Source organism: Oncorhynchus gorbuscha, linkage group LG12, assembly GCF_021184085.1.
Source record: "Oncorhynchus gorbuscha isolate QuinsamMale2020 ecotype Even-year linkage group LG12, OgorEven_v1.0, whole genome shotgun sequence".
NCBI lineage: Eukaryota > Metazoa > Chordata > Actinopteri > Salmoniformes > Salmonidae > Oncorhynchus > Oncorhynchus gorbuscha.
The window spans coordinates 75218038-75245836 of record NC_060184.1 but is presented as its reverse complement, the minus strand read 5'-3'; the positions used below and the strand labels follow the sequence as shown (position 1 = coordinate 75245836).

General features: G+C 43.7%; 1 protein-coding gene across 2 annotated transcripts; it reads right to left on the bottom strand.

Moving 5' to 3' along the window:
* Positions 1–224: 224 nt before the first annotated feature.
* Positions 225–25184, bottom strand: LOC123991393 (thioredoxin domain-containing protein 5-like). 2 transcript variants are annotated; one of them, XM_046292954.1, is made up of 10 exons: positions 25046–25184; positions 12801–12953; positions 12049–12154; positions 10440–10536; positions 7050–7165; positions 6680–6766; positions 6387–6533; positions 5548–5630; positions 5245–5374; positions 225–2140 (listed from the first exon to the last, which is right to left on the bottom strand). In XM_046292954.1, the coding sequence occupies exons 1-10, from the start codon at positions 25054–25056 to the stop codon at positions 2018–2020; spliced, it is 1053 nt and encodes a 350-aa protein (XP_046148910.1). In that variant the 5' UTR covers positions 25057–25184; the 3' UTR covers positions 225–2017. The 2 variants fall into 2 exon arrangements, with proteins under 2 accessions (XP_046148910.1, XP_046148909.1); XM_046292953.1 differs by lacking the exon at positions 25046–25184 and adding an exon at positions 14091–14433.
* Positions 25185–27799: the final 2615 nt, after the last annotated feature.

Genomic DNA, 27799 nt, shown 5'->3' with positions numbered 1-27799 from the left:
TAATAAACAGAACAGTTTGACTAGAGCCGAAAATTGGATACCCTTGTGCCAAAAGAAAATCCGAAATCACAAAATATACCTCTGGTAAGCTGCTGTTTACATTTGTGATCATGTTTAGACTTAGTTGTGTGTAAATACTTGTACATTTTCAGCTTATTTATTGCACCTCTTAAAATGTCATGCCATATTACAGAGAAATGTGAACAAATGAAAAATACAAACTATTTTTGGAAAAAGACATTTTATTACAAAATCTCATGTTACAACTTGCTTTTTGTTTACAAAATTCATGGGCAGTGTACAACCCACTCACGAGAAGAAAAAACCCACACTGCTTTCCTTCACTGGAGTCTGCCTAGACCATGTGCTATCCATAAAGAATGTACTAACAATACGTGGTTAGCCTCTGAATGCATTCGTTTCCCTTAATTGAGCATTGAATGTAAAACCTGCCTCATACAGCAACTCCATGAACATACAATCTTTTGATTAACCCCCCAAAAAAGCCCCAGAATAGCGCACACACGCATATTCAAAGACTTAGACTACATCTGGAAAGAAGGAAAATCAACATTGTCATCATATCTTACTGACTAAACAAGTCAAATATAATTGATCATTATGTGGGTGGAAATAATATTTTTTGGGGTATTCTGTTTTTACTCTTCCAAGCATACGAGGTAAACCAAACATTCCAGATTTTTTTCCAAAGGTCGATAAACCCAAAGCAAAAGTGACCATAGCACTAATGTTGTGAAGTTCTTGTGCTTCACTGGGAAAATGTTTCACACTGGGGCCTGATAGACGCTTAGTCAATAGAACAGAATATTAAAATGAGCTTTGTGAAATATTGCATTTACACAAGGACATGTTCCATTCTAATGAACTAGCCGTAGAAAACCATTTTCAAATATATATTTTTTTATACATTTGACACAATCCCTTGTAAACCATTTGAGGGACTTTGTGTCAAACATGGAGTTAATGACAAATACAGTTGTCCTGTAATGAACCCAAACTGGTAGATTCCACTCCATCCATTCAAAAAGGCCTGACTTGAGTGTACGAACTGACGACCACAATCATTGTTCATAAAAACGGTAACACCAACGCGGCACCTGATATTGGGCCGCGGTCGGGACCGAACTGAAGCCTCACAGCACAAACACATATTTTTAAAAAATAGGTCTACATTCAGACTTTTTGTAGCACATTTACGATGTCAGAGGAACACACAAAAATTGCAGTTTGACACGAAACACTGAAAAGTAGCTTCCCGCAGCCTTCCCCGACATAGCCAACAAGCAGTTGGGAGGGGACTCTACAAAAACACCAGTGGGATACAAATATAGTTGATAAAGAGATCGTATGGAGTAGGTCGGGAACTGGGTGTCCCTGAGAGTTAAGTTAGTTAAGCCGTTACAGGCATGGGATGAGAAGTACCGTCAACTTAACGCTCAACTTCACGCGGCTCTGACCTCTTTGCTGCAGTACCTTTACATAAGTGGCTCGTGATTTATCAGCATGATTTCCTTAAAAAAAATATATTTAAAAAAAAACCTAAAATAACATTTTTGAAATTTCAGACAAACTCAGGTTAATCCAACGGTTTTTGATACAACCGGCAGGCACCAATATACGACGACCGTCCTTGAGTTGAGTCAAGCGTTGGGATGACTAACGGTATGCATTGTCTGACTATGTACCGCTGGCAAAAAAAGTGGTTGTCGATCACATCATTTACATTTCCAGAAGAACAGAGGAACTAGGCAGCCCAAACGAATACAGTCACACAAACTATTGGATTAGAACAGAAACAAAGGGGGGGGCGTAAACAAGGCATTACAGAGTGTTTTTACTTATTACATTTTTTAAGTGTCTTGATTCTACTGCTTTCTGAAAGGAAAACAATCAGAGAGAAGAGAGCTAGCCTCTATGGGAGAGAGGATTCCTCTCATTGGCCAGATACGCTGTGCGAGGGAGGAAAGAAGTGTCGACGGATGTTGATTGGATAGCGCTACAGCTCGTCTCGGGCCTGCTTCATCACAAAGCCGTGTAGGCTCTCCAAGTCGCGCCCTCCATGATGCTCCTCACCTTGCACACCCGCTCTGAACATCAGCAGGGTGGGGTACCCACTCACCTGTAGGAGGGAAAGAGGACAACGGTTCAGGTCTGACATCCACTAAGGTAACAACCCCTAGCTAGCCCCGACCTCTTCAGAGATTGCTAATCTGAAGGGAATGAATGGATAAGTAATATGGTCTCAAATTCACCTAGCTCTGCAATTCCTTCACCTCCCCCATTCCTTCAGATGTCAATGCCGAAGGAATGTGGATGTTCTCTTACTGAAAACAACGCATGAACCATCTGAACTCAGGACAAAAAAGAAAACGTCCTCTCACTGTCAACTGCGTTTATTTTTAGCAAACTTAACATGTGTAAATATTTGTGTGAACATAAGATTCAACAACTGAGACATAAAATTAGCAAGTTCCACAGACATGTGACTAACAAAAATGGAATGTTGTATCCCTAAACAAAAGAGGGGGAGGGGGGTCAAAATCAAAAGTAACAGTCAGTATCTGGTGTGGCCACCAGCTGCATTAAGTACTGCAGTGCATCTCCTCCTCATGGACTGCACCAGATTAGCCAGTTCTTGCTGTGAGATGTTACCCCACTCTTCCACCAAGGCACCTGCAAGTTCCCGAACATTTCTGGGGGGAGTGGCCCTAGCCCTCACCCTCCGATCCAACAGGTCCCAGGCGTGCTTAATGGGATTGAGATCTGGGCTCTTCGCTGGCCACAGCAGAACACTGACAATACACTGACAATTCCTATCTTGCAGGAAATCACACACAGAACGAGCAGTATGGCTGGTGGCATTGTCATGCTGGAGGGTCATGTCAGGATGAGCCTACAGGAAGGGTACCACATGAGGGAGGAGAATGTCTTCCCTGTAACGCACAGCGTTGAGATTGCCTGGAGTAACAAGCTCAGTCCGATGATAATGCGACACACCGCCCCAGATGATGACGGACAGTGCTCAATTTGACTAGGCTACTGATGCCTACTTTGTGTTGGTACTGCGTGCGAAGCTGGGCACAGTGCTCAATTTGACTAGGCTACTGATATTGCCTTGGGTTGTCTGGTATGCAAACGACTCAGCACAGTTCCACACTGAAAGAGAAGACGCATCAGATGTCACAAAAGATGGTGTTTTCGGATGGTAGTACGAGCACAACATTTTAGTGGGGGGAAAATCAGCGGACCGATGCACTTGTATCTTAAACATTTGAATCGGGGGGCCAATGCGTACTGTACAGGTGAATTGTTACGTCACTATTGTTTAGCAGTGTGAATCACAAATTCATTCATTTCTACCTGTTAGCCGCTGAAGAGACTGACCCCATGGCCTTGAGTCAGGGGAAATTCCAGAGAACGCCCTAGTGATAGAGGTTGTGATGGTCCTACCATGGACTGTCCTAGTGATAGAGGTTGTGATGGTGCTACCATGGACTGCCCTAGTGATAGAGGTTGTGATGGTGCTACCATGGACTGCCCTAGTGATAGAGGTTGTGATGGTGCTACCATGGACTGCCCTAGTGATAGAGGTTGTGATGGTGCTACCATGGACTGCCCTAGTGATAGAGGTTGATGATGGTGCTACCATGGACTGCCCTAGTGATAGAGGTTGTGATGGTGCTACCATGGACTGCCCTAGTGATAGAGGTTGTGATGGTGCTACCATGGACTGCCCTAGTGGATGGTGCTAGAGGTTGTGATGGTGCTACCATGGACTGCCCTAGTGATAGAGGTTGTGATGGTGCTACCATGGACTGCCCTAGTGATAGAGGTTGTGATGGTGCTACCATGGACTGCCCTAGTGATAGAGGTTGTGATGGTGCTACCATGGACTGCCCTAGTGATAGAGGTTGTGATGGTGCTACCATGGACTGCCCTAGTGATAGAGGTTGTGATGGTGCTACCATGGACTGCCCTAGTGATAGAGGTTGTGATGGTGCTACCATGGACTGCCCTAGTGATAGAGGTTGTGATGGTGCTACCATGGACTGCCCTAGTGATAGAGGTTGTGATGGTGCTACCATGGACTGCCCTAGTGATAGAGGTTGTGATGGTGCTACCATGGACTGCCCTAGTGATAGAGGTTGTGATGGTGCTACCATGGACTGCCCTAGTGATAGAGGTTGTGATGGTGCTAGTGATATAGAGGTTGTGATGGTGCTACCATGGACTGCCCTAGTGATAGAGGTTGTGATGGTGCTACCATGGACTGCCCTAGTGATAAAGGTTGTGATGGTCCTACCATGGACTGCCCTAGTGATAAAGGTTGTGATGGTCCTACCATGGACTGCCCTAGTGATAAAGGTTGTGATGGTCCTACCATGGACTGCCCTAGTGATAAAGGTTGTGATGGTCCTACCTTGGACTGTCCTAGTGATAAAGGTTGTGATGGTCCTACCATGGACTGTCCTAGTGATAAAGGTTGTGATGGTCCTACCATGGACTGTCCTAGTGATAAAGGTTGTGATGGTCCTACCATGGACTGCCCTAGTGATAAAGGTTGTGATGGTCCTACCATGGACTGCCCTAGTGATAAAGGTTGTGATGGTCCTACCATGGACTGCCCTAGTGATAAAGGTTGTGATGGTCCTACCATGGACTGCCCTAGTGATAAAGGTTGTGATGGTCCTACCATGGACTGTCCCTACCTTGGACTGTCCTAGTGATAAAGGTTGTGATGGTCCTACCATGGACTGTCCTAGTGATAAAGGTTGTGATGGTCCTACCATGGACTGCCCTAGTGATAAAGGTTGTGATGGTCCTACCATGGACTGCCCTAGATGGTCCTACCATGGACTGTCCTAGTGATAAAGGTTGTGATGGTCCTACCATGGACTGCCCTAGTGATAGAGGTTGTGATGGTCATTGACTTAAAGAACAATGAGGGAGTCAGATCCACCATTCCAGCACCACTGATCAACCAATCCTACAATGAGGTGGCTGTGGAGCCAGAGATCACAACCTCAGCTAATCCAGTTCACTGCTTCCTGTGGCCCTGGGTCACACCTGCTGTTGTTTGTGTGTTTAGAACAACAGCAGGTCTCAATTTGCAGGATCTCAACATCTTGCTGTTCACACCCCAGAGCATGGAAGACTTCACTAGCGCTATTTCTGAGCCATCTCTCAGCTCCAGACAGTCAATGTACAATATAGAACACCTACTGAAAACCTGTTGCAGATTGTCCTCTCCACTGTGCAGTCCACTTTGCCAATCTTGACATCAGTCAGGCCAGGGAACTCCTTCTGAGACAGGTCCTCCCAGGTAGGTGCCAGACTCTTACAGTGGCCACACCTGGAGAGGATGGGAGGTCATGTAACTTATGGTTATGTCTTCTAGTGGCGGTCCCTCGTTTGAAGTAAATCACCAAGTCAAATTGCCTTAAATAGTGTAAATTTCATATGGTGAGATGGTTTAAATAGAACAGACATGTGGATTTAATAGCTCATAAAGGAGCTGTTTCTTACCATGGCGCATAGAACTTGATGAATACCAGCCCCTTGGCCACCGTCTCGTCAAAGTTGGCCTCTGTGAGTGTAACTACGCCAGACTGCAAGGGGGAAGAAAGAAGAAAAATGTAAATATATGTATATATATTTTTTTAAATTGGTCATTTTAGATTGTATCATTCGTGGTCCTGTATTGGTTTATACGTCCACAAGACCAGTAAAATCAAAGAAGTAGCTTAAATTCATAAACCGGACAGCCGAGATCAATCGAGTTCTACGTTTTTATTGGAAGTAGCATCAGATCTGTCCTTGACATGACACGTGTGGTGTTATGTCTTTGTTCCAAGGTTTAGACTTCAGTGATGTCACCGTTCACACTTATCATTCAATTCTAATAATAACAAGAAATGGCATTTAGCAGACACTCTTATCCAAAGCGACTTAGTCACGCGTGCGTACATTTTAAGTATGGGTGGTCCCGGGAATCGAACCCACTATCCTGGCATTGCAAACACAAAAATAGCTAGCCTGCCCATAATTGAGACTTCTAGTTAACCGGTGTGTAGCAGAGGCCTATGCCTGGAATCCAGTCTGCAGTAGACTGTGAGTCGAACAGCTTGGCCTGGTAAATCTCACTGCTAAAACATTAGCCTGAGATCTTATTCACTTATTAAGTATCTGGAGAGGGAAGCTGTAAAATCGTGCTGCCCACACATTCAACACGGTGCCCGGCCCCAAAGTTAGATCTCCACGTAGTCATTTACCTACAACATAGCATGTGGAGTATTTTAAATCTGGAAGGCACATGTGCTTGGCCCCATTATGCCTGAGAGAAAGTCACACACACACTGTAGTACCTCCTCTTTGCCGGGCTCATCACTGGGTACTGGGATCTCGTTGGCATGTGGGTGTTCATCATCCTCCTTAACAGCAGCAGCCTTGACCTGGTTGTCCACAAAGTCCTTCAGTGAGTCCAGGTCCCGCTTGCCTTTGTACTGGTCTGCCTGGACAGACACCACCACCACCACCGCAAAGAGTTAACAAACTGACTCATTAAAATGGGTCATTAATTAAGTCATAGCTCCTCACAAACATGAATGGGTTACAGAACAATGTCTTCTTCAGTGAGGTAGCCAACCAAACTAGGTACCTTCTCTCCGTCCTTGAAGAAGAGCAGTGTGGGGTAGCCACGCACAGCGTTCTCAGAGCACACGTCATAGTGCTGGGTACAGTCCACCTGGCCAATCACAACACACTAGTTAAATCAGAATTCATTCAGCATATCCAGCTGGTAAAGACAGTTGAGCTTTTCATGTGGAAATATGAACACCCAGTGGTAGTAGAAGTCACTGCGTTGTCAGTCCAATGCAAAACATCAAACCGCAGCCATAAGTAACATTTGTTGAAGGGGATCGTATCATTCTACTGTACAAACGAGTCGTCATAAGTTCTGTATCCTGGACTGGTGCACATGTGACAAACATGGCGCTCTAGTCCCCTGCCGGTGACTTGTCACCCACCTTGCTGATCTTGATGTTGTCTGAGTACTCGAAGCTGGTGGCCAGCTGCTCCCAGGTCGGGGCCATGGCCTTGCAGTGACCGCACCAGGGAGCAAAGAACTTGACAAAGTGGGACCCTGCGAAGAAGAGAGGAAAAAGAAAGATTGTAGTTAATACTCGAAAATATCACTTAAAATGTACAGTAAGCCTCCTGGGTGGCACAGCGGTCTAAGGCACTGTATCGCAGCGCTAGAGGCATCACTACAGATCCGGGCTGTGTCGCAGCTGGCCACAACCGGGAGACCCATGAGACAATTGACCCAGCGTCGTCCATTTTAGGCCGGCTGTACAGTGTTTCCTCCGACACATTTGTGCAGCTGTATTCCGGGTTAAGCGTGCAGCGTGTTAAAGAAGCAGTGCGGCTTGGCCGGTCATGTTTCGGAGGCTCTCGAACTTCGCCTCTCCCGAGTCCATACAGGAGTTGCAGCAATAAGACAAGACTAACTACCAATTGGATATCACAAAATTGTGGAGAATAAAATAGGGGTAAAAAGTACCAATAAATAATGTACAGTAAGGTTTAGAGGGCGACCGATTAAATCGGAATGGCCGATTAATTAGGGCCGATTTCAAGTTATAACACTCGGTAATATGCTATTTTGGACACCAATCATGGCCGATTACATTGCACTCCACGAGGAGACTGCGTGGCAGGCTGACTACCTGTTATGTGAGTGCAGCAAGGAGCCAAGGTAAGGTGCTAGCTAGCATTAAACGTATCTTATAAAAAAAAACAATCAATCTTAACATAATAGTTAACTACACATGGAGGACGATATTACTGGATTATCTTGCTTGTCCTGCGTTGCATATAATCTATGCGGTGCCTGTTAATTTATCATTGCATCACAGACTACTTCGCTAAACAGGTGATTTAACAAGAGCATTCATGAAAAAAATAAATAAATCAATACACAAGTATATATTTTTAAACCTGCATATTTAGTTAAGAAATGTATGTTATCAGGCAATACTAAACCAGGGAAATTGTGTCACTTCTCTTGCGTTCATTGCACGCAGAGTCAGGGTATATGCAACGGTTTGGGACGCCTGGCTCGTTTGAACTAATTTGCCAGAATTTTATGTAATTATGACATAACATTGAAGGTTGTGCAATGTAACAGTAATATTTAGACCTATGGATGCCACCCGTTAGATAAAATACAGAACGGTTCCGTATTTCACTGAAATAATAAACGTTTTGTTTTCTAAATGATCGTTTTTGACCGGATTTGACCATATTTATGACCTAAGGCTCGTACTTCTGTGCGTTATTATATTATAATTAAGTCTATGATTTGATAGAGCAGTCTGACTGAGTGGTGGTAGGAAGCAGCAGGCTTGTAAGCATTCATTCAAACAGCACTTTACTGCATTTGCCAGCAGCTCCTCGCAATGCTTTAAGCATTGTGCTGTTTATGACTTCAAGCCTATCATCTTCTGAGATTAGGCTGCTAATACTAAAGTACCTATTAGAACATCCAATAGTCAAAGGTATATGAAATACAAATGGTATAGAGAGAAATAGTCCTATAATAACTACTAGCTAAAACTTCTTACCTGGGAATATTGAAGACTCCTGTTAAAAGGAACCACCAGCTTTCATATGTTCTGAGCAAGGAACTTAAATGTTAGCTTTTTTACATGAGCACATATTGCACTTTTACTTTCTTCACTTTGTTTTTACATTATTTAAACCAAATGGAACATTTTTCATTATTTATTTGAGACTAAATTGATTTTATTGCTGTATTATATTAAATTTAAATAAAAGTGTTAATTCAGTATTGTTGTAATTGTCATTATTACAAATATATATAAAAAATATATTTTTTTAAATCGTCCGATTAATCGTTATCGGCTTTTTTTGGTCCTCCAATAATCGGTATCGTCGTTAAAAAAATAATCGGTCAACCTCTAGTAAGGGTAGCTACAATCTGAAAGCACAGAATTGAAGTATTTTACAGTTGTATGTAATTTGCCGCCAAACCCACTGGCTACAGGTCATCTACAAGTCTCTGCTAGGTAAAGCCCCGCCTTATCTCAGCTCACTGGTCACCATAGCAGCACCCACTCGTAGCACGCGCTCCAGCAGGTATATCTCACTGGTCACCCCCAAAGCTAATTCCTCCTTTGGTCGTCTTTCCTTCCAGTTCTCTGCTGCCCATGACTGGAACGAATTGCAAAAATCTCTGAAGCTGGAGACTCATAGCTCCCTCACGAACTTTAAGCACCAGCTGTCAGAGCAGCTCACAGATCACTGCACATGTACATAGTAGCCCATCTGTAAATAGCCCATCTACCTAACTCATCCCCAAACCATATTTATTTATCTTGCTCCTTTGCACCCCAGTATCTCTACTTGTACATTAATCTTCTGCACATCTACCATTCCAATGTTTAATTGCTATGTTGTAATTATTTCACCACCATGGCCTATTTATTGCCTTAACTTACCTCATTTGCACTCACTGTATATAGACTTTTTGTTTTCTTTTGTTCTACTGTATTATTGACTGTATGTTTTGTTTATTCCATGTGTAACTGTTGTTGTACGTGTCGAATTGCTACGCTTTATCTTGGCCAGGTCGCAGTTGCAAATGAGAACTTGTTCTCAACTAGCCTACCTGGTTAAATAAAAGGTGAAATAAAATAAATAAAAACATTAACTCAAGTTAGAGCGTTTCAGCTTACGGATGGGTATTTAGTTGATGGAATAACATGAGAAATTACATCAACTATAAAAATCGCCTGTGCGTTACTGGGCCGGAGACTAAAATACACTGAGCTCAGAGGTTAAATGCTACCCATTACGCAATTTCATCACAGGCCATCTTGCCACCATTTAAAAGGTTGGACACAAACATTCCTCTTAAAAATTATCCTCTCATATCCTGTCTTTTTCCCTCCAAAACAGGAATAATTTATTTTTCTTTCTCAAACAAAACATTCAACTCAAAACCGGGTTGAAAAGCTGCAATTTCAGCAGGACATTTATGGTGACCACCATTTATTTTTTGTTGTGCTTGTCCAGTGACCGGAAACATGCGGTTTGCATGAGATAAATGTAGAGTGAATTGCATCATGGTTTTTAAGGGAATGACAGCATCTAAATTATGTTAATTAGCTGTAGAAAATGGACGTATGCAGCTTACAAAAACAGTTGCGTTAAGGAACCCTCACATACTTTATATTTCGGGTATAAATAGACAAGCCTGGTCCCAGGTCAGTTTGTGTGGCAATACCAACTCCTATGGTGCGAGACATCAGAAACAGATCCTGGACCAGGCTATAAAGAGACTGTTGGCATATGTATATTGCACTGACAGATCCCAATCCTCCCCACGTTACCTTTAGCGATGTGGGCCTTGAAATTGCCGGCAGTGAGATCAAACAGGCCCTGCTTGGGCTCTGGGGCTTTGGGAGGCTCCAGTTCAGTCTCTGGCTCCTGCAAACCCATAGAACATCATGCCACACACCAAATAAAGACTGCCATTACGTAACATTAGTCTGAAGGTTATATTCAGATGGAGATCCCTGAAAGTTAACTTTCAGACCAACTGGTGGATTTTAATTTGGACCCCAAGTTTTCAATGATTTATTGTTGGACATAAAAGACTGAAAACATAGGATTTCAATTTTGGAAACCTGTTCCAATAGAGATATGTGATTGTTTACAAATGGAGGCAAGGTATGAAATTATTATGTTTTAGACAAATATTATGTAGTTACGAAAGTTCAAATCAGTAAGGCCGATTTGAATGGGGGGGGGGGTCACATGTAATTTAATTTCAGTAAGCATAATATATTCACATCGCCTCCTAGCTCATGGGCATAACGTTTAGTCATATGGTGCTGGCTACAAATGTTACACATGTCCTACTCTTTCACAATTAGCAAGCGCAGGGATCATCATTCAATAGTTAGCATGCTGTGCTCAAAGGCTGGAGTTAAGGCAACATCACCATGCCTGCTGATTAACCTATGGGCTCGCTTGTGCAATTACACTATATATAAACAAAAGTATATGGACACTCCTTCAAATGAGTGGATTCAGTTATTTCAGGTGTGGCTGACAAGTGTATAAAATCAAGCAAACAGCCATGCAATCTCCATAGAAAACATTGGCAGTAAAAGGCCCTACTGAAGAGCTCAGTGACTTTCAACATGGCACCGTCATAGGATGCCACCTTTCCAACAAGTCAGTTGTCAAATTTCTGCCCTGCTAGAGGTGCCCCGGTCAACTGTAAGTGCTATTATTGTGAAGTGGAAACATCAAGGAGCAACAACGGCTCAGTCACGAAGTGGTAGGCCACACACACCCACAGAATGGGACCGCCGTGTGCCGAAGCATGTAAAATCATCTGTCCTTGGCTGCAACATTCACTACAGAGTTCTAAACACTGCCTCTAGAAGCAACGTCAGCACAAAAGCAGTTTGTCAGGAACTAATGAAATGAGTTTCCATAGCAGAGCAAAACTGTAAAGTTTGGTGGAGAAAGAATAATGATGTGGGGACGTTTTTCATGGTTTGGGCTAGGCCCATTAGTTCCAGTGAAGGGAAATACAATATACAATGACATTCTGGACAATACAGTGATTCCAACTTTGTGGAAACAGTTTGGTGAAGGCCCTTTCCCCTTTCAGCATGACAATGCCCCTGTGCACAAAGCGAGGTCCAAACAGATATGGTTTGTTGAGATCAGTGTTGAAGAACTTGACTGGGCTGATCATCCCGTGGCTAAACCCTGGTTGATGATCCCTGGTTAAAGTGACAACCTTTCATCACCTCCTTTCCTTCCCATTGAAAACAGGTTGAAAAAGTGGAAGCGATAACAAGGTTGTCGTTCCACTGTTCCTTCGCTATCACCTGTCCAAGGCGTTCATATCAGATGAAGGAAACGAGGAGGAGAAGCCATTTCAGGTGAGATGATAGGATGCATGTAACTCCGCCCACTTACCACAGGCTCGTCCTGCAATGTGTTGAGCATCCAGGTCTCCAGAGACTGCAGGTCCCTGGGGCCTTGGTACTTCACAGCCTCCTGCTCAGGTTTGAACAGCTTCAGCCTACAGACAACACAGGGGTCAACAAGGTCATTCGCCTCAATGACTAGGCCACACTGCTGTGTAAGATGACTGACACACTCACAATACCCTTATCCGGTGAATTCCTTTGTAATTACATGAAACTGAACGTTGTTTTTAATGACAGAAGATTTTATAAGCACGCTAGGGTCCAGGTTCCGCTTTTACAGCATACACTGCAAAACAAGGTGTGTAAAAATGTGACTAAATTCATGTCAATGTTTCACTGCTATCGGTCAATAAGTAATCAAATCTAGCTACATGATTTACCCCAGTGGCAAAATGAAGATATACATTTATTGATATATTATTTGACTAGGCAAGTCAGCCTACCCCAGCCAAACCTGAACGACGCTGGGCCAATTGTGCACCACCCTATGGGACTCCCAATCACAGCTGGATGTGATACAGCCTGGATTCAAACTAGGGAATGTAGTGATGCCTCTGGCACTGACATGCAGTGCCTTAAGACCGCTGCGCCACTCGGGAGCCCAGGAGTAAAATGAAGATACACCAAGGTAGTACATGAACTTCTCAAATAAGAAATCCAGTAAGGAACAGTTCTGTTGCGCAACATTTCAAAGTGTTTTGCTATGGTGTGCCCTAATTAATACAACCCTGTACTTACGTGGGGTAACCCCTGATACCGTGGACATTGGAGCAGAACTTAACATCCTGAGTGCAGTCAACCTTTACGATGTAGGCGGGCGGCGACTCCATGTTGTTGTATTTGTCCCCCATTTCGTTCCATGTCCCCTGTAGCCTCTGACAGTGACCACACCTGGAAGCAAAAACGCAGTTCTTTCAAAGTCCTTCTCCTGAGATGGTACAGGCTTCACAGTTCTGCCTGGAATTAACAGCGTTTCCCCTATATCACTGTTGCCATCGCTGAGAGACACCTGATACAACTCAACACTCCTATTGAAGTCCATATGCTTAACGGTCTTCATGTTTCTATGGAAATAGAATGTGCAGCCTTATGTTTGTCTGGCTAAAGTTATCCATACATTTTAGGTTTCTTCGAGATGCTGTCTATATATACACATAGCCATTGTGCAGTGTGGGGTCAGCTTGTAACTGTATTCGGTGAGGTATAAAGTAAAGACACTCCTGTGAAGTGATGAAGAACCACAATGTTGTCTATAAGCTTACATTTAGGAAAATATATACTTTTTTTTAAATTTGGGGGGAGCATTTTACTACAGCAAGTAGATTGTTTCTTGTGTTGAAAAACGAAAATCGTGGGTATATTTTTTTAGGCATCTTTAGTGCCTGCCCGTCTACACAGTTACATCAATCAGTGCTTGCCACGTAAGCGGTCACATCCTGAAATGGTCCACTAGTGTATAACTAGCTCGGCCAGCTGTTATATAGCACAAAACGTGCGACAAAAACACCTTGGAAAAAAAGAATATATATATATATATATATATACAACAATATTTAAAATAAAATAAAACACACTGGGCATGTAACTAGCGACTGTGTCGCGTAACGTTAAAGGACGAGTCAGTCCAAGTTTAATCGCGACTTCAGAAAGTTCACAAGTTGAATTAAATAAAGTTTCCAAGGCGCTAATGATGCTAACTGACGTTAGCGTAGGTCTGGTTTCGTGTGGTTTGTTAGCTAGATTATAATGACTTATCTTATCCATCATTGCATAGATGACGTTATATACAAGTCCTAGTTATCATTTGTAGCAAAAAATAACAATAATAATACAACTTGTCTGACTAGTTAGCTATTTAGACAGCTAGCCGGCAACAAAAAGCGGCGCTAGCTAGCTGCAAGTTAGCGGTTCCTGTAGCACCTCTGACAACTCGGAAAATCCGATAAATTAGTGAAGAAATAGGGTATCCATCTAAACATTGTCAATAACTTTACAAACTGCACACTACCTAGCGAGTTTGCTGCTTACCAAGGGGCGAAGAACATGACAAAGTGGGGAGCGGTTGGGACAGCATCGTTGAACATCTCCACCGTGTACGTATGTTTGACATGTTCATCTTCTTCAGCATCGCAAAATATATTGCCAAAAAGTAACGAACAATAAATAAAACACAACATAAAATGTGTGCAATTCAGTGCTGAGGAGGCCATGATCCCGTCTTGCTGAGCCACTGGTCTGTCTTGTGAATAACGCTGACCTTTGAAGAGTGTGGATAGGACCCACGCACGACGAGACGCTCAACGCGGTGGAGATGAAATCGACATTATATAGAGATCAGTGGCGTCGCGCCACTGCTGAAGCTTCAAACACTTCTTTTAACACGCTCCAACAACTTTAAATCCAGATGCTTTCACAAGTAGGATAGACATAATTGGCAATGTATATCAAACAGTACCAGTCAAAAGTTTGGACACACCTACTCATTCAATGGGTTTTTTCTTTCTTTCTTTTTACTATTTTCTACATTGTAGAATAGTGAAGATATCAAAACTATGAAATAACACATGGAATCATGTAGTAACCAAAAAAGTGTTAAACAAATCAAAATCTATTTTATATTTGAGATATTTCAATGTAGCCACCCTTTGCCTTGATGACAGCTTTGCACACTCTTGGCATTCTCTCAACCAGCTTCAATGCATTTCAATTAACAGGTACGTTTAGTAAAATATAATTTGGAATTTCTTTCCTTCTTAATGTGTTTGAGCCAAACAGTTGTGTTGTGACAAGGTAGGGGTGGTATACAGAAAATAGCCCTATTTGGTAAAATACCAAGTCCATATTATGGCAAGAACAGCTCAAATAAGCAAATAGAAACTACAGTACATCATTACTTTAAGACATGAAGGTCAGTCAATACAGAATATTTCAAGAACTTTGAAAGTTTCTTCAAGTGCAGTTACAAAAACCATCAAGCGCTTTGATGAAACTGGCTCTCATGAGGACCACCACAGGAATGGAAGACCCAGAGTTACCTCTGCTGCAGAGGATACATTCATTAGAGTTAACTTCAGCCTCAGATTGCAGCCCAAATAAATGCTTCACAGAGTTCAAGTAACAGACACATCTCAACATCAACTGTTCAGAGGAGACTGTGTGAATCAGGCCTTCATGGTCAAATTGCTGCAAAGAAACCACTACTAAAGGACACCAATAAGAAGAAGAGACTTGCTTGGGCCAAGAAACAAGAGCAATGGACATTAGACCGGTGGAAATCTGTTCTTTGGTCGGATGAGTCCAAATTTGAGATTTTTGGTTACAACCTCTGTGTCTTTGTGAGACGCAGAGTAGGTGAATGGATGATCTCCGCATGTGTGATGGTGTGGGGGTGCTTTGCTGGTGACACGGTCTGTGATTTATCTAGAATTGAAGGCACACTTAACCAGCATGGCTAGTTGGGGCGACGGCGTAGCCTAGTAGTTAGAGTGTTGGACTAGTAACCAAAAGGTTGCAAGATTAAATCCTTGAGCTGACAAGGTACAAATCTGTTGTACTGACCCTGAACAAGGCAGTTAACCCACTGTTCCTAGGCCGCCATTAAAAATAAGAATTTGTTCTTAACTGACTTTCCTAGTTAAATAAAGGTAAAATATAAAATGGCTACCTCAACTTTCTGCAGCGACACGCCATCCCATCTGGTTTGTGTTTAGTGGGACTATCATATGTTTTTAAACAGGACAATGACCCAAAACACACCTCTCGGTTGTATAAGGGCTACTTGACCCACAGAGAGTGATGGGAGTGCTGCATCAGATGACCTGGCCTCCACAATCCCCCGATCTCAACCCAATAAAGATGGTTTGGGATGAGTTGGACCACAGAGTGAAGGAAAAGCAGCCAACAAGTGCTCAGCATATCTGGGAACTCCTTCAAGACTGTTGGAAAAGCATTCCTCATGAAACTGGTTGAGAGAATGCCAAGAGTGTGCAAAGCTGTCATCAAGGCAAAGGGTGGCTACTTTGAAGAATCGAAAATATATTTTGATTTGTTTAATACTTTTTTGGTTACTACATGATTCCATATGTGTTACTTCATAGTTTTGATGTCTTCACTATTATTCTACAAAGAAAGTAGAGAGTGTCAAGACCCGGTTACCAACTCGGGTCTCCGGTGTGAGAAATAGTTACAGTGCCTTGCGAAAGTATTCGGCCCCCTTGAACTTTGCGACCTTTTGCCACATTTCAGGCTTCAAACATAAAGATATAAAACTGTATTTTTTTGTGAAGAATCAACAACAAGTGGGACACAATCATGAAGTGGAACGACATTTATTGGATATTTCAAACTTTTTTAACAAATCAATAACTGAAAAATTGGGCGTGCAAAATTATTTTAGTTTTTTTGCTGTTGGTTACATCTCATTAATTTATTCATTTAAGCTTGTCTGTCTGTGTCTACCTCAGCTAACCAGCTGATGAGGTCCTAATGGGGTCTTACAGCTCTCCCTATTTGGTTCAATAACATTTACAGTCTTTTAACGGGCTAAAGACCTACATATGTCATGTATCTATGCAACATTTTAATGTTCTGGATAGGCCTAGGTATACATGCATTAACTTATTTCAATTAAATTATTTTCATTTGTGTATTTAAGGGGCATATTTGTCAGGTGAGAGTCTGGTGCATCGTCGTCATGCTCGCTAATTTCAAGCATCAGTCCAGACGGCTGATGTATTTCACAGTATTGTTGCTGAGGCTACTGTGTTGTACTGTCTATGCCATGCTATATTTACCCATACTGTTGTGGGAGGCAACTGAAAATAATTCAGAGGAGAATTATTTATATGTGAGAACAGCAAATGAAATGAGAGGCCTTCCTTCTCCTGAGCCATTTCAATACATATAACAATGGAATACCATTTTGAGGAAACGGACCAGATTTGTTTCTCCAGTCACATTGATCATTTATAAAAAATACTTGATATACGCCTTCTCCGTATAGATGTTATATGGATATGATTCAAATCGAATTAGAGATGCATGTTGGTTTGTTAATCTGGGTCACTTGTAAGAGTAGATGGTTACAGATGGTTGTGTAAAGTGGAGGACTTTCAGACAAAGGGCTGTCCATAAGATTGGTTGTTTTGCATAGTCTTCCATTGTGAGAACTCTTTGAAGTTGACTCTGTTTGTGGGTACTATAGTTTTTTTTTCTCATGATATACAGTAGAATAGTTTTTAAATAACCCTGCCAACAATATCCAAGTAGTCCCATTAAAATTGTACAAACCTAATAGCCTAATTTAGAGGACACACATTTAACCTCCAGCAGGTCTTTTTTTAAAACTAATTAGTCACTTCAAATGGCCTTTCCGGGTCGACTGCAACTCCTTGGAAGCCAGCACAACTTTCCCTCACACCTAGCTCTGTCCTACCTAGCTCTGTCCTACCTAGCTCTGTCCTACCTAGCTCTGTCCTACTACTGGACCAAACTTGTCCCCTTGGTGCGCAGGTTTCATAAATTCTCAGAGAAATCTGTGAGAGAAAAAAAAACTAGATTCTTAATGCTGTGGAAAAGGGACTTTACCATTACAACTCGCTTTTCACAAAATAAAACATCTGTGACCTTTACGGATTACACTTCTGACTGAGGCGTTAGCTCATACTCGGGTAGGATGATTAATAGTCTGTTGGTCTCCCAAACTGATGGTCAGATATGAGTAAAACGTGTCTTCCTCTTCATCACCACTGGAAATGATGCCTGAGAATGAGGACATATAAATGTATTAATTAATCCAATTTATTACAGAGGCTATGTGATCCTTCCCTTGGGGACTGTAGTGCTGTGCAATGGTTACAGCGCTGTAAATCTGAGCTCCATTCCCAAGGTATTTCGTGCGCTGCCTCCCAGGACTGACAAGTCTTTGGCTGGACAAACTATTTCCACCCTGTCACAGAAAGACTTCATTGACTCACAGTGCAATGCAGGCACCTGGGATGATTTTTGAACCTGGGCAACAGATGCACATACTGTAGCCAATAGTGCTCCAGTGCTGTTTGTGCTTTAGCCATGTCATATGATATGACAATGATAGAAAAGTGTACTTCTGTTACCGGACCAGTCTATAGATATTCTATTTTGTCATATTTTATATTTGATTTACCGTTAAGGAGCTGACGGGTTTTACGATTTGCCAGAGACATTACAATTGATCTCTGTGCCGTATCATCATAGCTAATATCTTTTTGGTTGTTAGATTCCAATCCATTCCTAGTCAAAAACATTGGTCTTGTTTTCTTGGATGACGGTAACAAGAAAGGTGCTTAAGTGTTTTTCGATGGATCACTGCTCCAAAAACCATTTGTGAACCACGGTTCTACAGTGTAAAACAAAATATCTACCACCAGAGTCCACTTTCAGCCATGCTACTGTTGGACGAGGTGTTTACATAGTGTTCTGGGTTTGGTTAAACTGGGGGTCACTGGCTGGGAGGTGACCTGTTTCAAGGGATGGACTCTGCTTTACCATTCCCAGAGCGACCATTAAAATTCCTTCAGTGGACTGAGCCCATTTATGGGGCAGCAATACAACAGACTGTCCCCACAGAGATAAATTATGACATTTTCGTCTCAAGGCTGACTAGAGTTGAACTTCAATCGCCACCCGTAAAACCCAAGCATGCCTCCCATTCAGAACGGCTTCATAAAATGCTTGAGTAGTGACCCAATTTGTTGAGGCATAGAGCGCAAGATCTAACAAAGCGATAGGGCTGAGTGACACCCCCCTCCCCCACACACATGACATCTTTGTTTGAATTCTACAACTCATCTTGTCCATTGTCCACTTCTTGGCAGGTGGTTTCAGTATGCTTTGAAATGTTACACGCAGAAGTGTTTATTTAAGCAATAAAGCCCAAGGGGGTGTGGTATATGGCCAATATACCACGGCTAAGGGCTGGTATTAGACACAGCGCAACGTGGAGTGCCTGGATACAGCCCTTAGCCATGGTATATTGGCCATATACCACAACCCTTTGAGGTGCCTTATTGCTATTAAAAACTGGTTACCAACATAATTAGAGCAGTAAAAATAAATGTCTTGTCATACCTGTGGTATACCGTCTGATATACCACAGCTATCAGCCATTCAGGACTTTAATCACCCAGTTTATAATAGAGATTTTTGATCAGAAGAGAGCTGTATGATATACACCACAACGACCCAGAGCTGACGCTCTTGCCACCCTATCACATTCCAAGCACATAGTTCCAGTGCCTACTGGTTACCCATTGATGACAGTAGGCAGCTTGCCAGGTATACAGTAGAGGCTGTCAAAGGAAAGGCAAATTCATGGTCTGTTTGTTTTCCCAATTTCCTTCAGTTAGTGCTTGAGAGTGCAGTAGTCGACAGGTGGTTTGGTGAAAGACTGGAAGAGACTGATTGGGAGACTGAAAGAGAGACTGACTGGGAGACTGAAATAGAGAAAGAGAGTGAGGACCAAATTAATGGCACAGTCATATTTCTGTCTAACAAAGTTGAAGAATATAAGTCAAAGACCTACTCAGCTGTCTGTCTTTACGGAGTATGAAACACTTTTTCTAGTTATAAAATGTTATTGAGTTGAGAAGAAGCTGCTAGGTAGTGATGCACCATGTTTCCACCATCCACAGTTGTTAAACCTTTGCTTAGAAACGATATCTTGATCAAAACAACCTGGTTAACCTGACCACAATAGATCTCTTACTTCACAGCTGTGGATTGCATTGGAGAGTTTCACTTTCAAGTCTCGGTCTATAATGAGAACGTTTCAGATTCAAAATGCACAATGAGAAAAGCAGGCCATATTAAATCAGTAAGTGGGTTTTTGGAACATGTGAGAAATATATATATATTTTTGCATATTATTTACTTTCCGGGGCTTTCCTGGGCTAAGCTTTACAAAACACTGAAATAAGGTCCTTAAAACCCAAGCATGCCTCCCGGTCAGAACGGATTCATAAAATGCTTGAGTAGTGACCCAATTTGTTGAGGCGTAGAGCGCAAGATCTAACAAAATTATAGGGCTGAGTGACACCCCCCTCCCCACATCCACCATCACCACCATAACCATCACCACCACCATCATCACCATAACCATCACCATCACCACTACCAACATCACCACCACCACCCCCATCACCACCATAACCATCACCACCACCATCATCACCATAACCATCACCATCACCACTACCAACATCACCACCACCACCCCCATCACCACCACCACCGCCACTACCATCACCACTATCCACACCACCCCGATCACCATCACCATAACCACCACCACCACCATAACCATCACCACCACCACCACCACCATAACCATCACCACCACCATCACCACCATAACCATAACCACTACCATCACCACCACCCCCATCACCACCATAACCACTACCATCACCACCACCATAACCACCACCATCACCATCACCACCACCATCACCACCACCATCACCACCATCACCACCACCATCACCACCACCATCACCACCATAACCATAAACATAACCACTACCATCACCACCACCATCACCACCACCCCACCACCACCATCACCACCACCATAACCATCACCATCACCACCACCACCACCATAACCATCACCACCACCACCACCACCACCACCACCATCACCACCACCCCACCACCACCATAACCACCACCATCACCACCATCACCACCACCATCACCACCACCATCACCACCATAACCATAAACATAACAGCTACCATCACGACCAGCCTCACCACCACCCCACCACCACCATCACCACCACCATAACCATCACCATCACCACCACCATAACCATCACCACCACCACCACCACCACCATCACCACCACCCCACCACCACCATCACCACCACCATCACCACCACCATAACCATCACCACCACCACCACCACCACCCCCAACAAGTCTCAAGTCGTGACATCTTTGTTTGAATTTTACATCTCATCTTGTCCATTGTGCTCACATATCACTTCTTGGCAGGTGGTTTCAGTATGCTTTGAAATGTTACACACAGAAGTGTTAATTTAAGCAATTAGGCCCGAGGGGGTGTGGTATGTGGCCAATATACCACGGCTAAGGGCTGTTCTTAGGCACAATGCAATGCGGAGTGCCTGGATACAGCCCTTATCTGTTGTATATTTGCCATATCCACAAATCTCTGAGGTGCCTTATTGCTATTATAAACTGGTTACCAACGTAATTAGAGCAGTAAAAATAAATGTATTGTCAAAAATGTGGTATACCGTCTGATATACCAAGACTGTCAGCCAATCAGCATTCAGGACTAGAACCACCCATTTTGTAATAGAGATGTTTGATCAGAAGAGAGCTGTATGATATACACCCCAACGACCCAGAGCTGACGCTCTGGCCACCCTATCACATTCCAACCCCACCTTGCCAATGAAACCTATGCCTTTATAGCTAACAGCAGGTGAAAAATAATATACAATATTATTTTTTTAAACTTCCACACATGATAAATAACGTCGAGAGTCGAATCTCCCATTGGTGCTCTGTCGCTACCCAGGAAACCACATTTCACAATATATCCCAACAGCTTCCTCTCAACATGTCATACTGGTGGTAAATGTGACTAAATTGCAGCTGACACATTTACGTATGCCTCTTCTACCGAAGGGCACATAGTTCCAGCGCCAGTTACCCATTGTTGACAGTAGGCAGCTTGCCAGGCCAGCTATACAGTAGAGGCTGTCAAAGGAAAGGCAAATTAATGGTCTGTTTATTTTCCTAATTTCCTTCAGTTAGTGCTCGAGAGTGAAGTAGTCGACAGGTGGTTTGGTGAAAGACTGGAAGAGACTGATTGGGAGACTGAAAGAGATGATTGGGAGACTGAAAAAGAGACTGAAAGAGACTGAAAGAAATACTGATTAGGAGACTGAAATAGAGAAAGAGAGTGAGGACCAAATTAATGGCACAGTCATATTTCTGTCTAACAAAGTTGAAGAATATAAGTCAAAGACCTACTCAGCTGTCTGTCTTTACGGAGTATGAAACACTTTTTCTAGTTATAAAATGTTATTGAGTTGAGAAGAAGCTGCTAGGTAGTGATGCACCATGTTTCCACCATCCACAGTTGTTAATCCTTTGCTTAGAAACGATATCTTGATCAAAACAACCTGGTTAACCTGACCACAATAGATCTCTTACTTCACAGCTGTGGATTGCATTGGAGAGTTTCAATGAGAACAGCAGGCCATATTAAATCAGTAACTGGGTTTTGGGAACATGTGAGCATTTTTGAGCATATTATTTACTTTCCTGGGCTAAACTTTACAAAACACTGAAATAAGGTCAGGATTATCTTCAGAGGGTACAGTTGTTTCCTGGTTATGTTACAATAACATCAACAGCAGGCCTACACTGAACGAATTGATTAGTTCAGGTACAACACTTATGCGCCAGCAGCGCCACAGTTGTTTTCAATATTTAAACTCGCAGCACAGCTTCTTGATGATTACTTGAACATAAAGCATATCACTTAGGAAGTCTTAAAACAGTTCATATGTTTTCTGGGAATATGAAGAAAATAAATGATCACACGGCGTTCAGGGACACAGGAAGCAATCAATTGAGAGGAACGGATGTCATTCGCAGGCTAGCTTCTACACCGTTCCGTGGGGAAAGGCCTCCCATGCCGCCGTGCCTTCCATCTGGGATGGACACGCGTGGCTGATGTCGAGCGCCATGGCGATGGCTATTGTAATCACATTGTTTTCGTGTTCTACCTCTGCTTAACAAAAACCCAGGTCTCCTGAGGTAGATGTTGGAACTATAACCTGGGAGTAGGGTCGGGATACTGCATCAGTGACTCCTGGTGTGAACATGGCAGCCCGCAGGTTGTGTACAGGAAAGGTGAGGTCCTTGTTGTGCAGGTGATTTTTGGGGACCTGGCCGTCACCCCACACGCCGAGGGTGACTAGGCGGGAGTAGGATACGCAAAAAACACACTTCTATACATGTGTGAAACAGGACGAATACAAGCACTCCCTATTTGTCTTTGACTTGATAGGAACCTGCGGTTCGGGGAGCAGATCACAGAATAATCAACTCAGGACAACTCAGAACAGGCACTGTTGCTATTTAGTCCATGTGTTCAATTCAATGCTAGTTTTTGTGGTGAAAACATGCTCAAGACTTAACGACCTGGCGTAGTGATTCGTTACAATATTCTTCAGCTATAACCGTGGTAACAGGGTCTGGATACCTCTGTTGGCTGAGCAGGGAAAGGAACAGAAAAGGTTATCCTGGCAGATTCTTTCTGCTTTCACTTTCTGAAATTGTCAAGTGTCACCACGTCTGTAAGAAATATGAACACGGCTCCTTGTTGAACAAGTCGTACGTGGCGCAATCTGAGCACTGGAGATTGGGACCCTCTGCCGGGGCTCCGGCCAGCGGTCCCCTCCAAACGTTAAGCTCCGTCTTCCTGCTGGAAAAGCCATCAAGAGCATCGGGACCAGGGGAGACACAGACCTGTAGAAAGGTTGGTGGTTGCCAGATCTCAGGCTCCCCTGTGGCTGGATGCTGAGATTGAGAGAGCAGAGGGGCCAAGCTGCAAAGTCTATCACCACACCGCTGTCCATAGGTGCGGCAGGAGGGAGTCGGCCATCATGGCATCCCAGTCAGATCCCCACTAACAAGGTAGACAGCGAAGGCTTCGGCTATGGGCCTGTTAGGGGAGGGAGGAGGGGGGGCATATTCTGTTTGGTGAGATTAACATTCAACGTTCTTGTGGCCATTGAGACAGAAAAGTCGGGACAGAGCTTTAACCAGATAACCCATAGTAACAGGGCACAATGTGTCTCTTAAACAGATACCCCGTAGTAACAGGGCACAATGTGTCTCTTAAACAGATACCCCGTAGTAACAGGGCACAATGTGTCTCTTAAACAGATACCCCGTCGTAACAGGGCACAATGTGTCTCTTAAACAGATACCCCGTCGTAACAGGGCACAATGTGTCTCTTAAACAGATACCCCATAGTAACAGGGCACAATGTGTCTCTTAAACAGATACCCCATAGTAACAGGGCACAATGTGTCTCTTAAACAGATACCCCATAGTAACAGGGCACAATGTGTCTCTTAAACAGATACCCCATAGTAACAGGGCACAATGTGTCTCTTAAACAGATACCCCATAGTAACAGGGCACAATGTGTCTCTTAAACAGATACCCCATAGTAACAGGGCACAATGTGTCTCTTAAACAGATACCCCGTAGTAACAGGGCACAATGTGTCTCTTAAACAGATACCCCATAGTAACAGGGCACAATGTGTCTCTTAAGGTCCACTTCTAGACAGAGGCCGAAATAATAGTAAGATCACCTTATTTAAAAGAGATTACTTTTATTTGAATGCATGTGGTCTGGTAATCAAAACATCATCGTCAGTGTACAAATCACATAGCTGACACAAGGACTTGTACAGACATGGTCCTGTCACAGGTAATCTTTCAACAAGCAGTATTTTCAAGGGCTCTAAAAATCACGATGACCACTGACGTTCACCTGCCAGTCTGAGAAACGACCAAATCATTCTGTTTAGACATATTACAAGACACTTAAGCCCTACGTCAAGGCTTGTTTTTATTTTCCTTCACTCACTCATGGAAGACCAGCCTGACGTTGCCAACTAGAGGTGGCCAAGTCTCAAAACAGATGTTTACTGTTTTGCTTAGGATGATTTGTTCCCTGCTCATTATTGATCTCAGTCCAAGCATAACCACACTCCCCTCACCAGAGTGCTGTGTAACAGAATGGGAGTCCGGGGGCAGCAAAGGCTTTCCTCTTAGGCTAAGCCCAGGTGTGTGCATGTGGATTCATGTGTGAGTCTGTTGTGTGAGTTTGTCTCTGTGTTTGCGTTATTAGAATGTGTGTACAGTGTGTGTGTATGGCCAGTACCTGTGTAGCATGAGTTCAGGCAGCCCTGGATGGCCCTCCACTCACGGGGTCCCCACAGAAGCCATTAAACAGCGCGGCTGGTGGAATAATGTGTTTGACTTGGCCGGCCGGCGAGGCAGGAGCAGGTGCTCTGCTCAGGGTTTCTACACACTGTGGCTCCTTTGATCTGTGGTCCAGAGTCCTCCCTCCCTCCCTCCCTCCCTCCCTCCCTCCCTCCCTTTGCTCCTGCTAGAGGACTCAGCCCTGCTGCAGGCTCCAGCCCCACACAACTGCTGCTGACAGGGTTGCTAGCCCTCAACAATACAACAGGGTATATCGTATTGAGTGTAAGTTTAGATTTATAGACAGGACTTATGGAAAACCAAGTGCTGCCAGGGTTGAAATTTGACAGGTTAAAATGACATATGGTGATATAATGCTTTTTTGTTGTTATGTTTTTAAATGTTATGGCATACAAAGTACAAAGTAGTAGGTTAACACCTTGGTATAATGGATGACAAATACAAAAACTCCTTCTACATGCCCTGAGGGTTCTTTTACCCCTGCTTTGTTTGTGTCATGACCACTGGGGACTATTCCTGAAGTGACTGAAGATGACTCCACTCCAAACAACAACAGACGTTACGTATCAGTTCAGACAATGTTCGTACATGATGATCCCAGCCTGTCAGAGACAGAGACCAAAGTGTTCTGTTGAGTCCCATGGCTGCAGGGCCAGGTTCTTAACCGAATTACACAATAGCAGTGAGTCGCGCACTTAACATGGGCGGCCAGGACATGAGTAATGCTGCTTTTATCTCCAGGCCTCTGTTCCTCAAGGTAAAGTCATTAGGGGCTGAGAGCCAGCCCGAGATGAAGCGGCCCACTTGGATTCAGAGAGGGAGAGGATGAAAACTTAAGGCTGTCACAGGGCCCTGAAAGAGAGTTGCCTTTATTGGATAAGCCCACGCCTAGGCATTCCTCTGCCAAGACACTGGGCCCGGCCTGGGCCTCCCAGGAGCAGCGAGAATGGGAGACCGGGCCCGGCCTGGGCCTCCCAGGAGCAGCGAGGATGGGAGACCGGGCCCGGCCTGGGCCTCCCCGGAGCAGCGAGCAGCGAGGATGGGAGACTAGGCCCAGCCTGGACCTCCCCGGAGCAGCGAGGATGGGAGACTGACTCAGACACAGGGTTCTATCGTTTGGAGCTGTGCCACACACAGACACAAATGCACAATTGCACAATTGCACGCACACATGTGCATTTGTAAATACACATACACAGCGTACACATACACACACTCATTGTGCTGTCAGTCTCCTACTCAACATGATACAAGGTGGCTAAGCAACAGCGGGAATACTCCATTTCCTGAGTGGGTAACACACCCTCTTATAAAACGCAATTGATTGATTTATTGGGTTTCAGGGCTTGTTTCTGGTTGGATATGAGATGTGCTTTAGAGATCTCATTCCGGAACCTTCTGTTTAGAGGAGAGGGCTACTCACAATGATGGAGCATCTGGACAGAGTGGTTCCAAAATAACGGTAGAAAAACCCCCACTCTAGCCGGGATCCCATGCACAATGGCCTGATCTTGACCAGAATATTATAATATAATTCACAGCTAAAATGAAAGGCCTGAGGTCAAAAGGAAAATACATACATAAAAGACATTTAGAAGATTAAAAAGAGAAGGCCGACTGGGAACCCAGTATAATGCATAGTGTGTGCCTGGGAACCCGTTCCCAGTATAATGCATAGTGTGTGCCTGGGAACCCGTTCCCAGTATAATGCATAGTGTGTGCCTGGGAACCCAGTATAATGCATAGTGTGCCTGGGAACCCAGTATAATGCATAGTGTGTGCCTGGGAACCCGTTCCCAGTATAATGCATAGTGTGTGCCTGGGAACCCGTTCCCAGTATAATGCATAGTGTGTGCCTGGGAACCCAGTATAATGCCTGGGAACCCGTTCCCAGTATAATGTAGTGTGTGCCTGGGAACCCGTTCCCAGTATAATGCATAGTGTGTGCCTGGGAACCCGTTCCCAGTATAATGCATATTGTGTGCCTGGGAACCCGTTCCCAGTATAATGCATAGTGTGTGCCTGGGAACCCGTTCCCAGTATAATGCATAGTGTGTGCCTGGGAACCCGTTCCCAGTATAATGCATAGTGTGTGCCTGGGAACCCGTTCCCAGTATAATGCATAGTGTGTGCCTGGGAACCCGTTCCCAGTATAATGCATAGTGTGTGCCTGGGAACCCGTTCCCAGTATAATGCATATTGTGTGCCTGGGAACCCGTTCCCAGTATAATGCATAGTGTGTGCCTGGGAATACGTGAGCATCCTCCTACGTTTTGAGAGGTTCATGTTGAGGAGATGAGAGCAGTACAGCACTCTTATCGATGAGCCGTGTGATCCAATTTGACCTCAGAGAGGAACTAAAATAAACTGACAGGGAAGATCACCATGGTGTTTTCCTAGCTTTACCGTCCCTGCTACATCACTCACCAGGAGAAGGCTCCTGAATCATCTTTTATATTACGTCCAGTTATTACATCTCTGTTCTGTGAATTATTTCCTTAAATCATCAATATGCCGACAACGAGCGATAAACAACTGATGAAATGGTTGGGAAATGATTTCCCCGTGATCGTTTAACGATAGATTTCATTAAATCATTTCCTTTATTTCACCACATCAAAACGGGAAACATTTTCAAGGGAGGATGTAAATTCATCCTACTGTACAACACTGAGTACTACGTTTAGAGGTA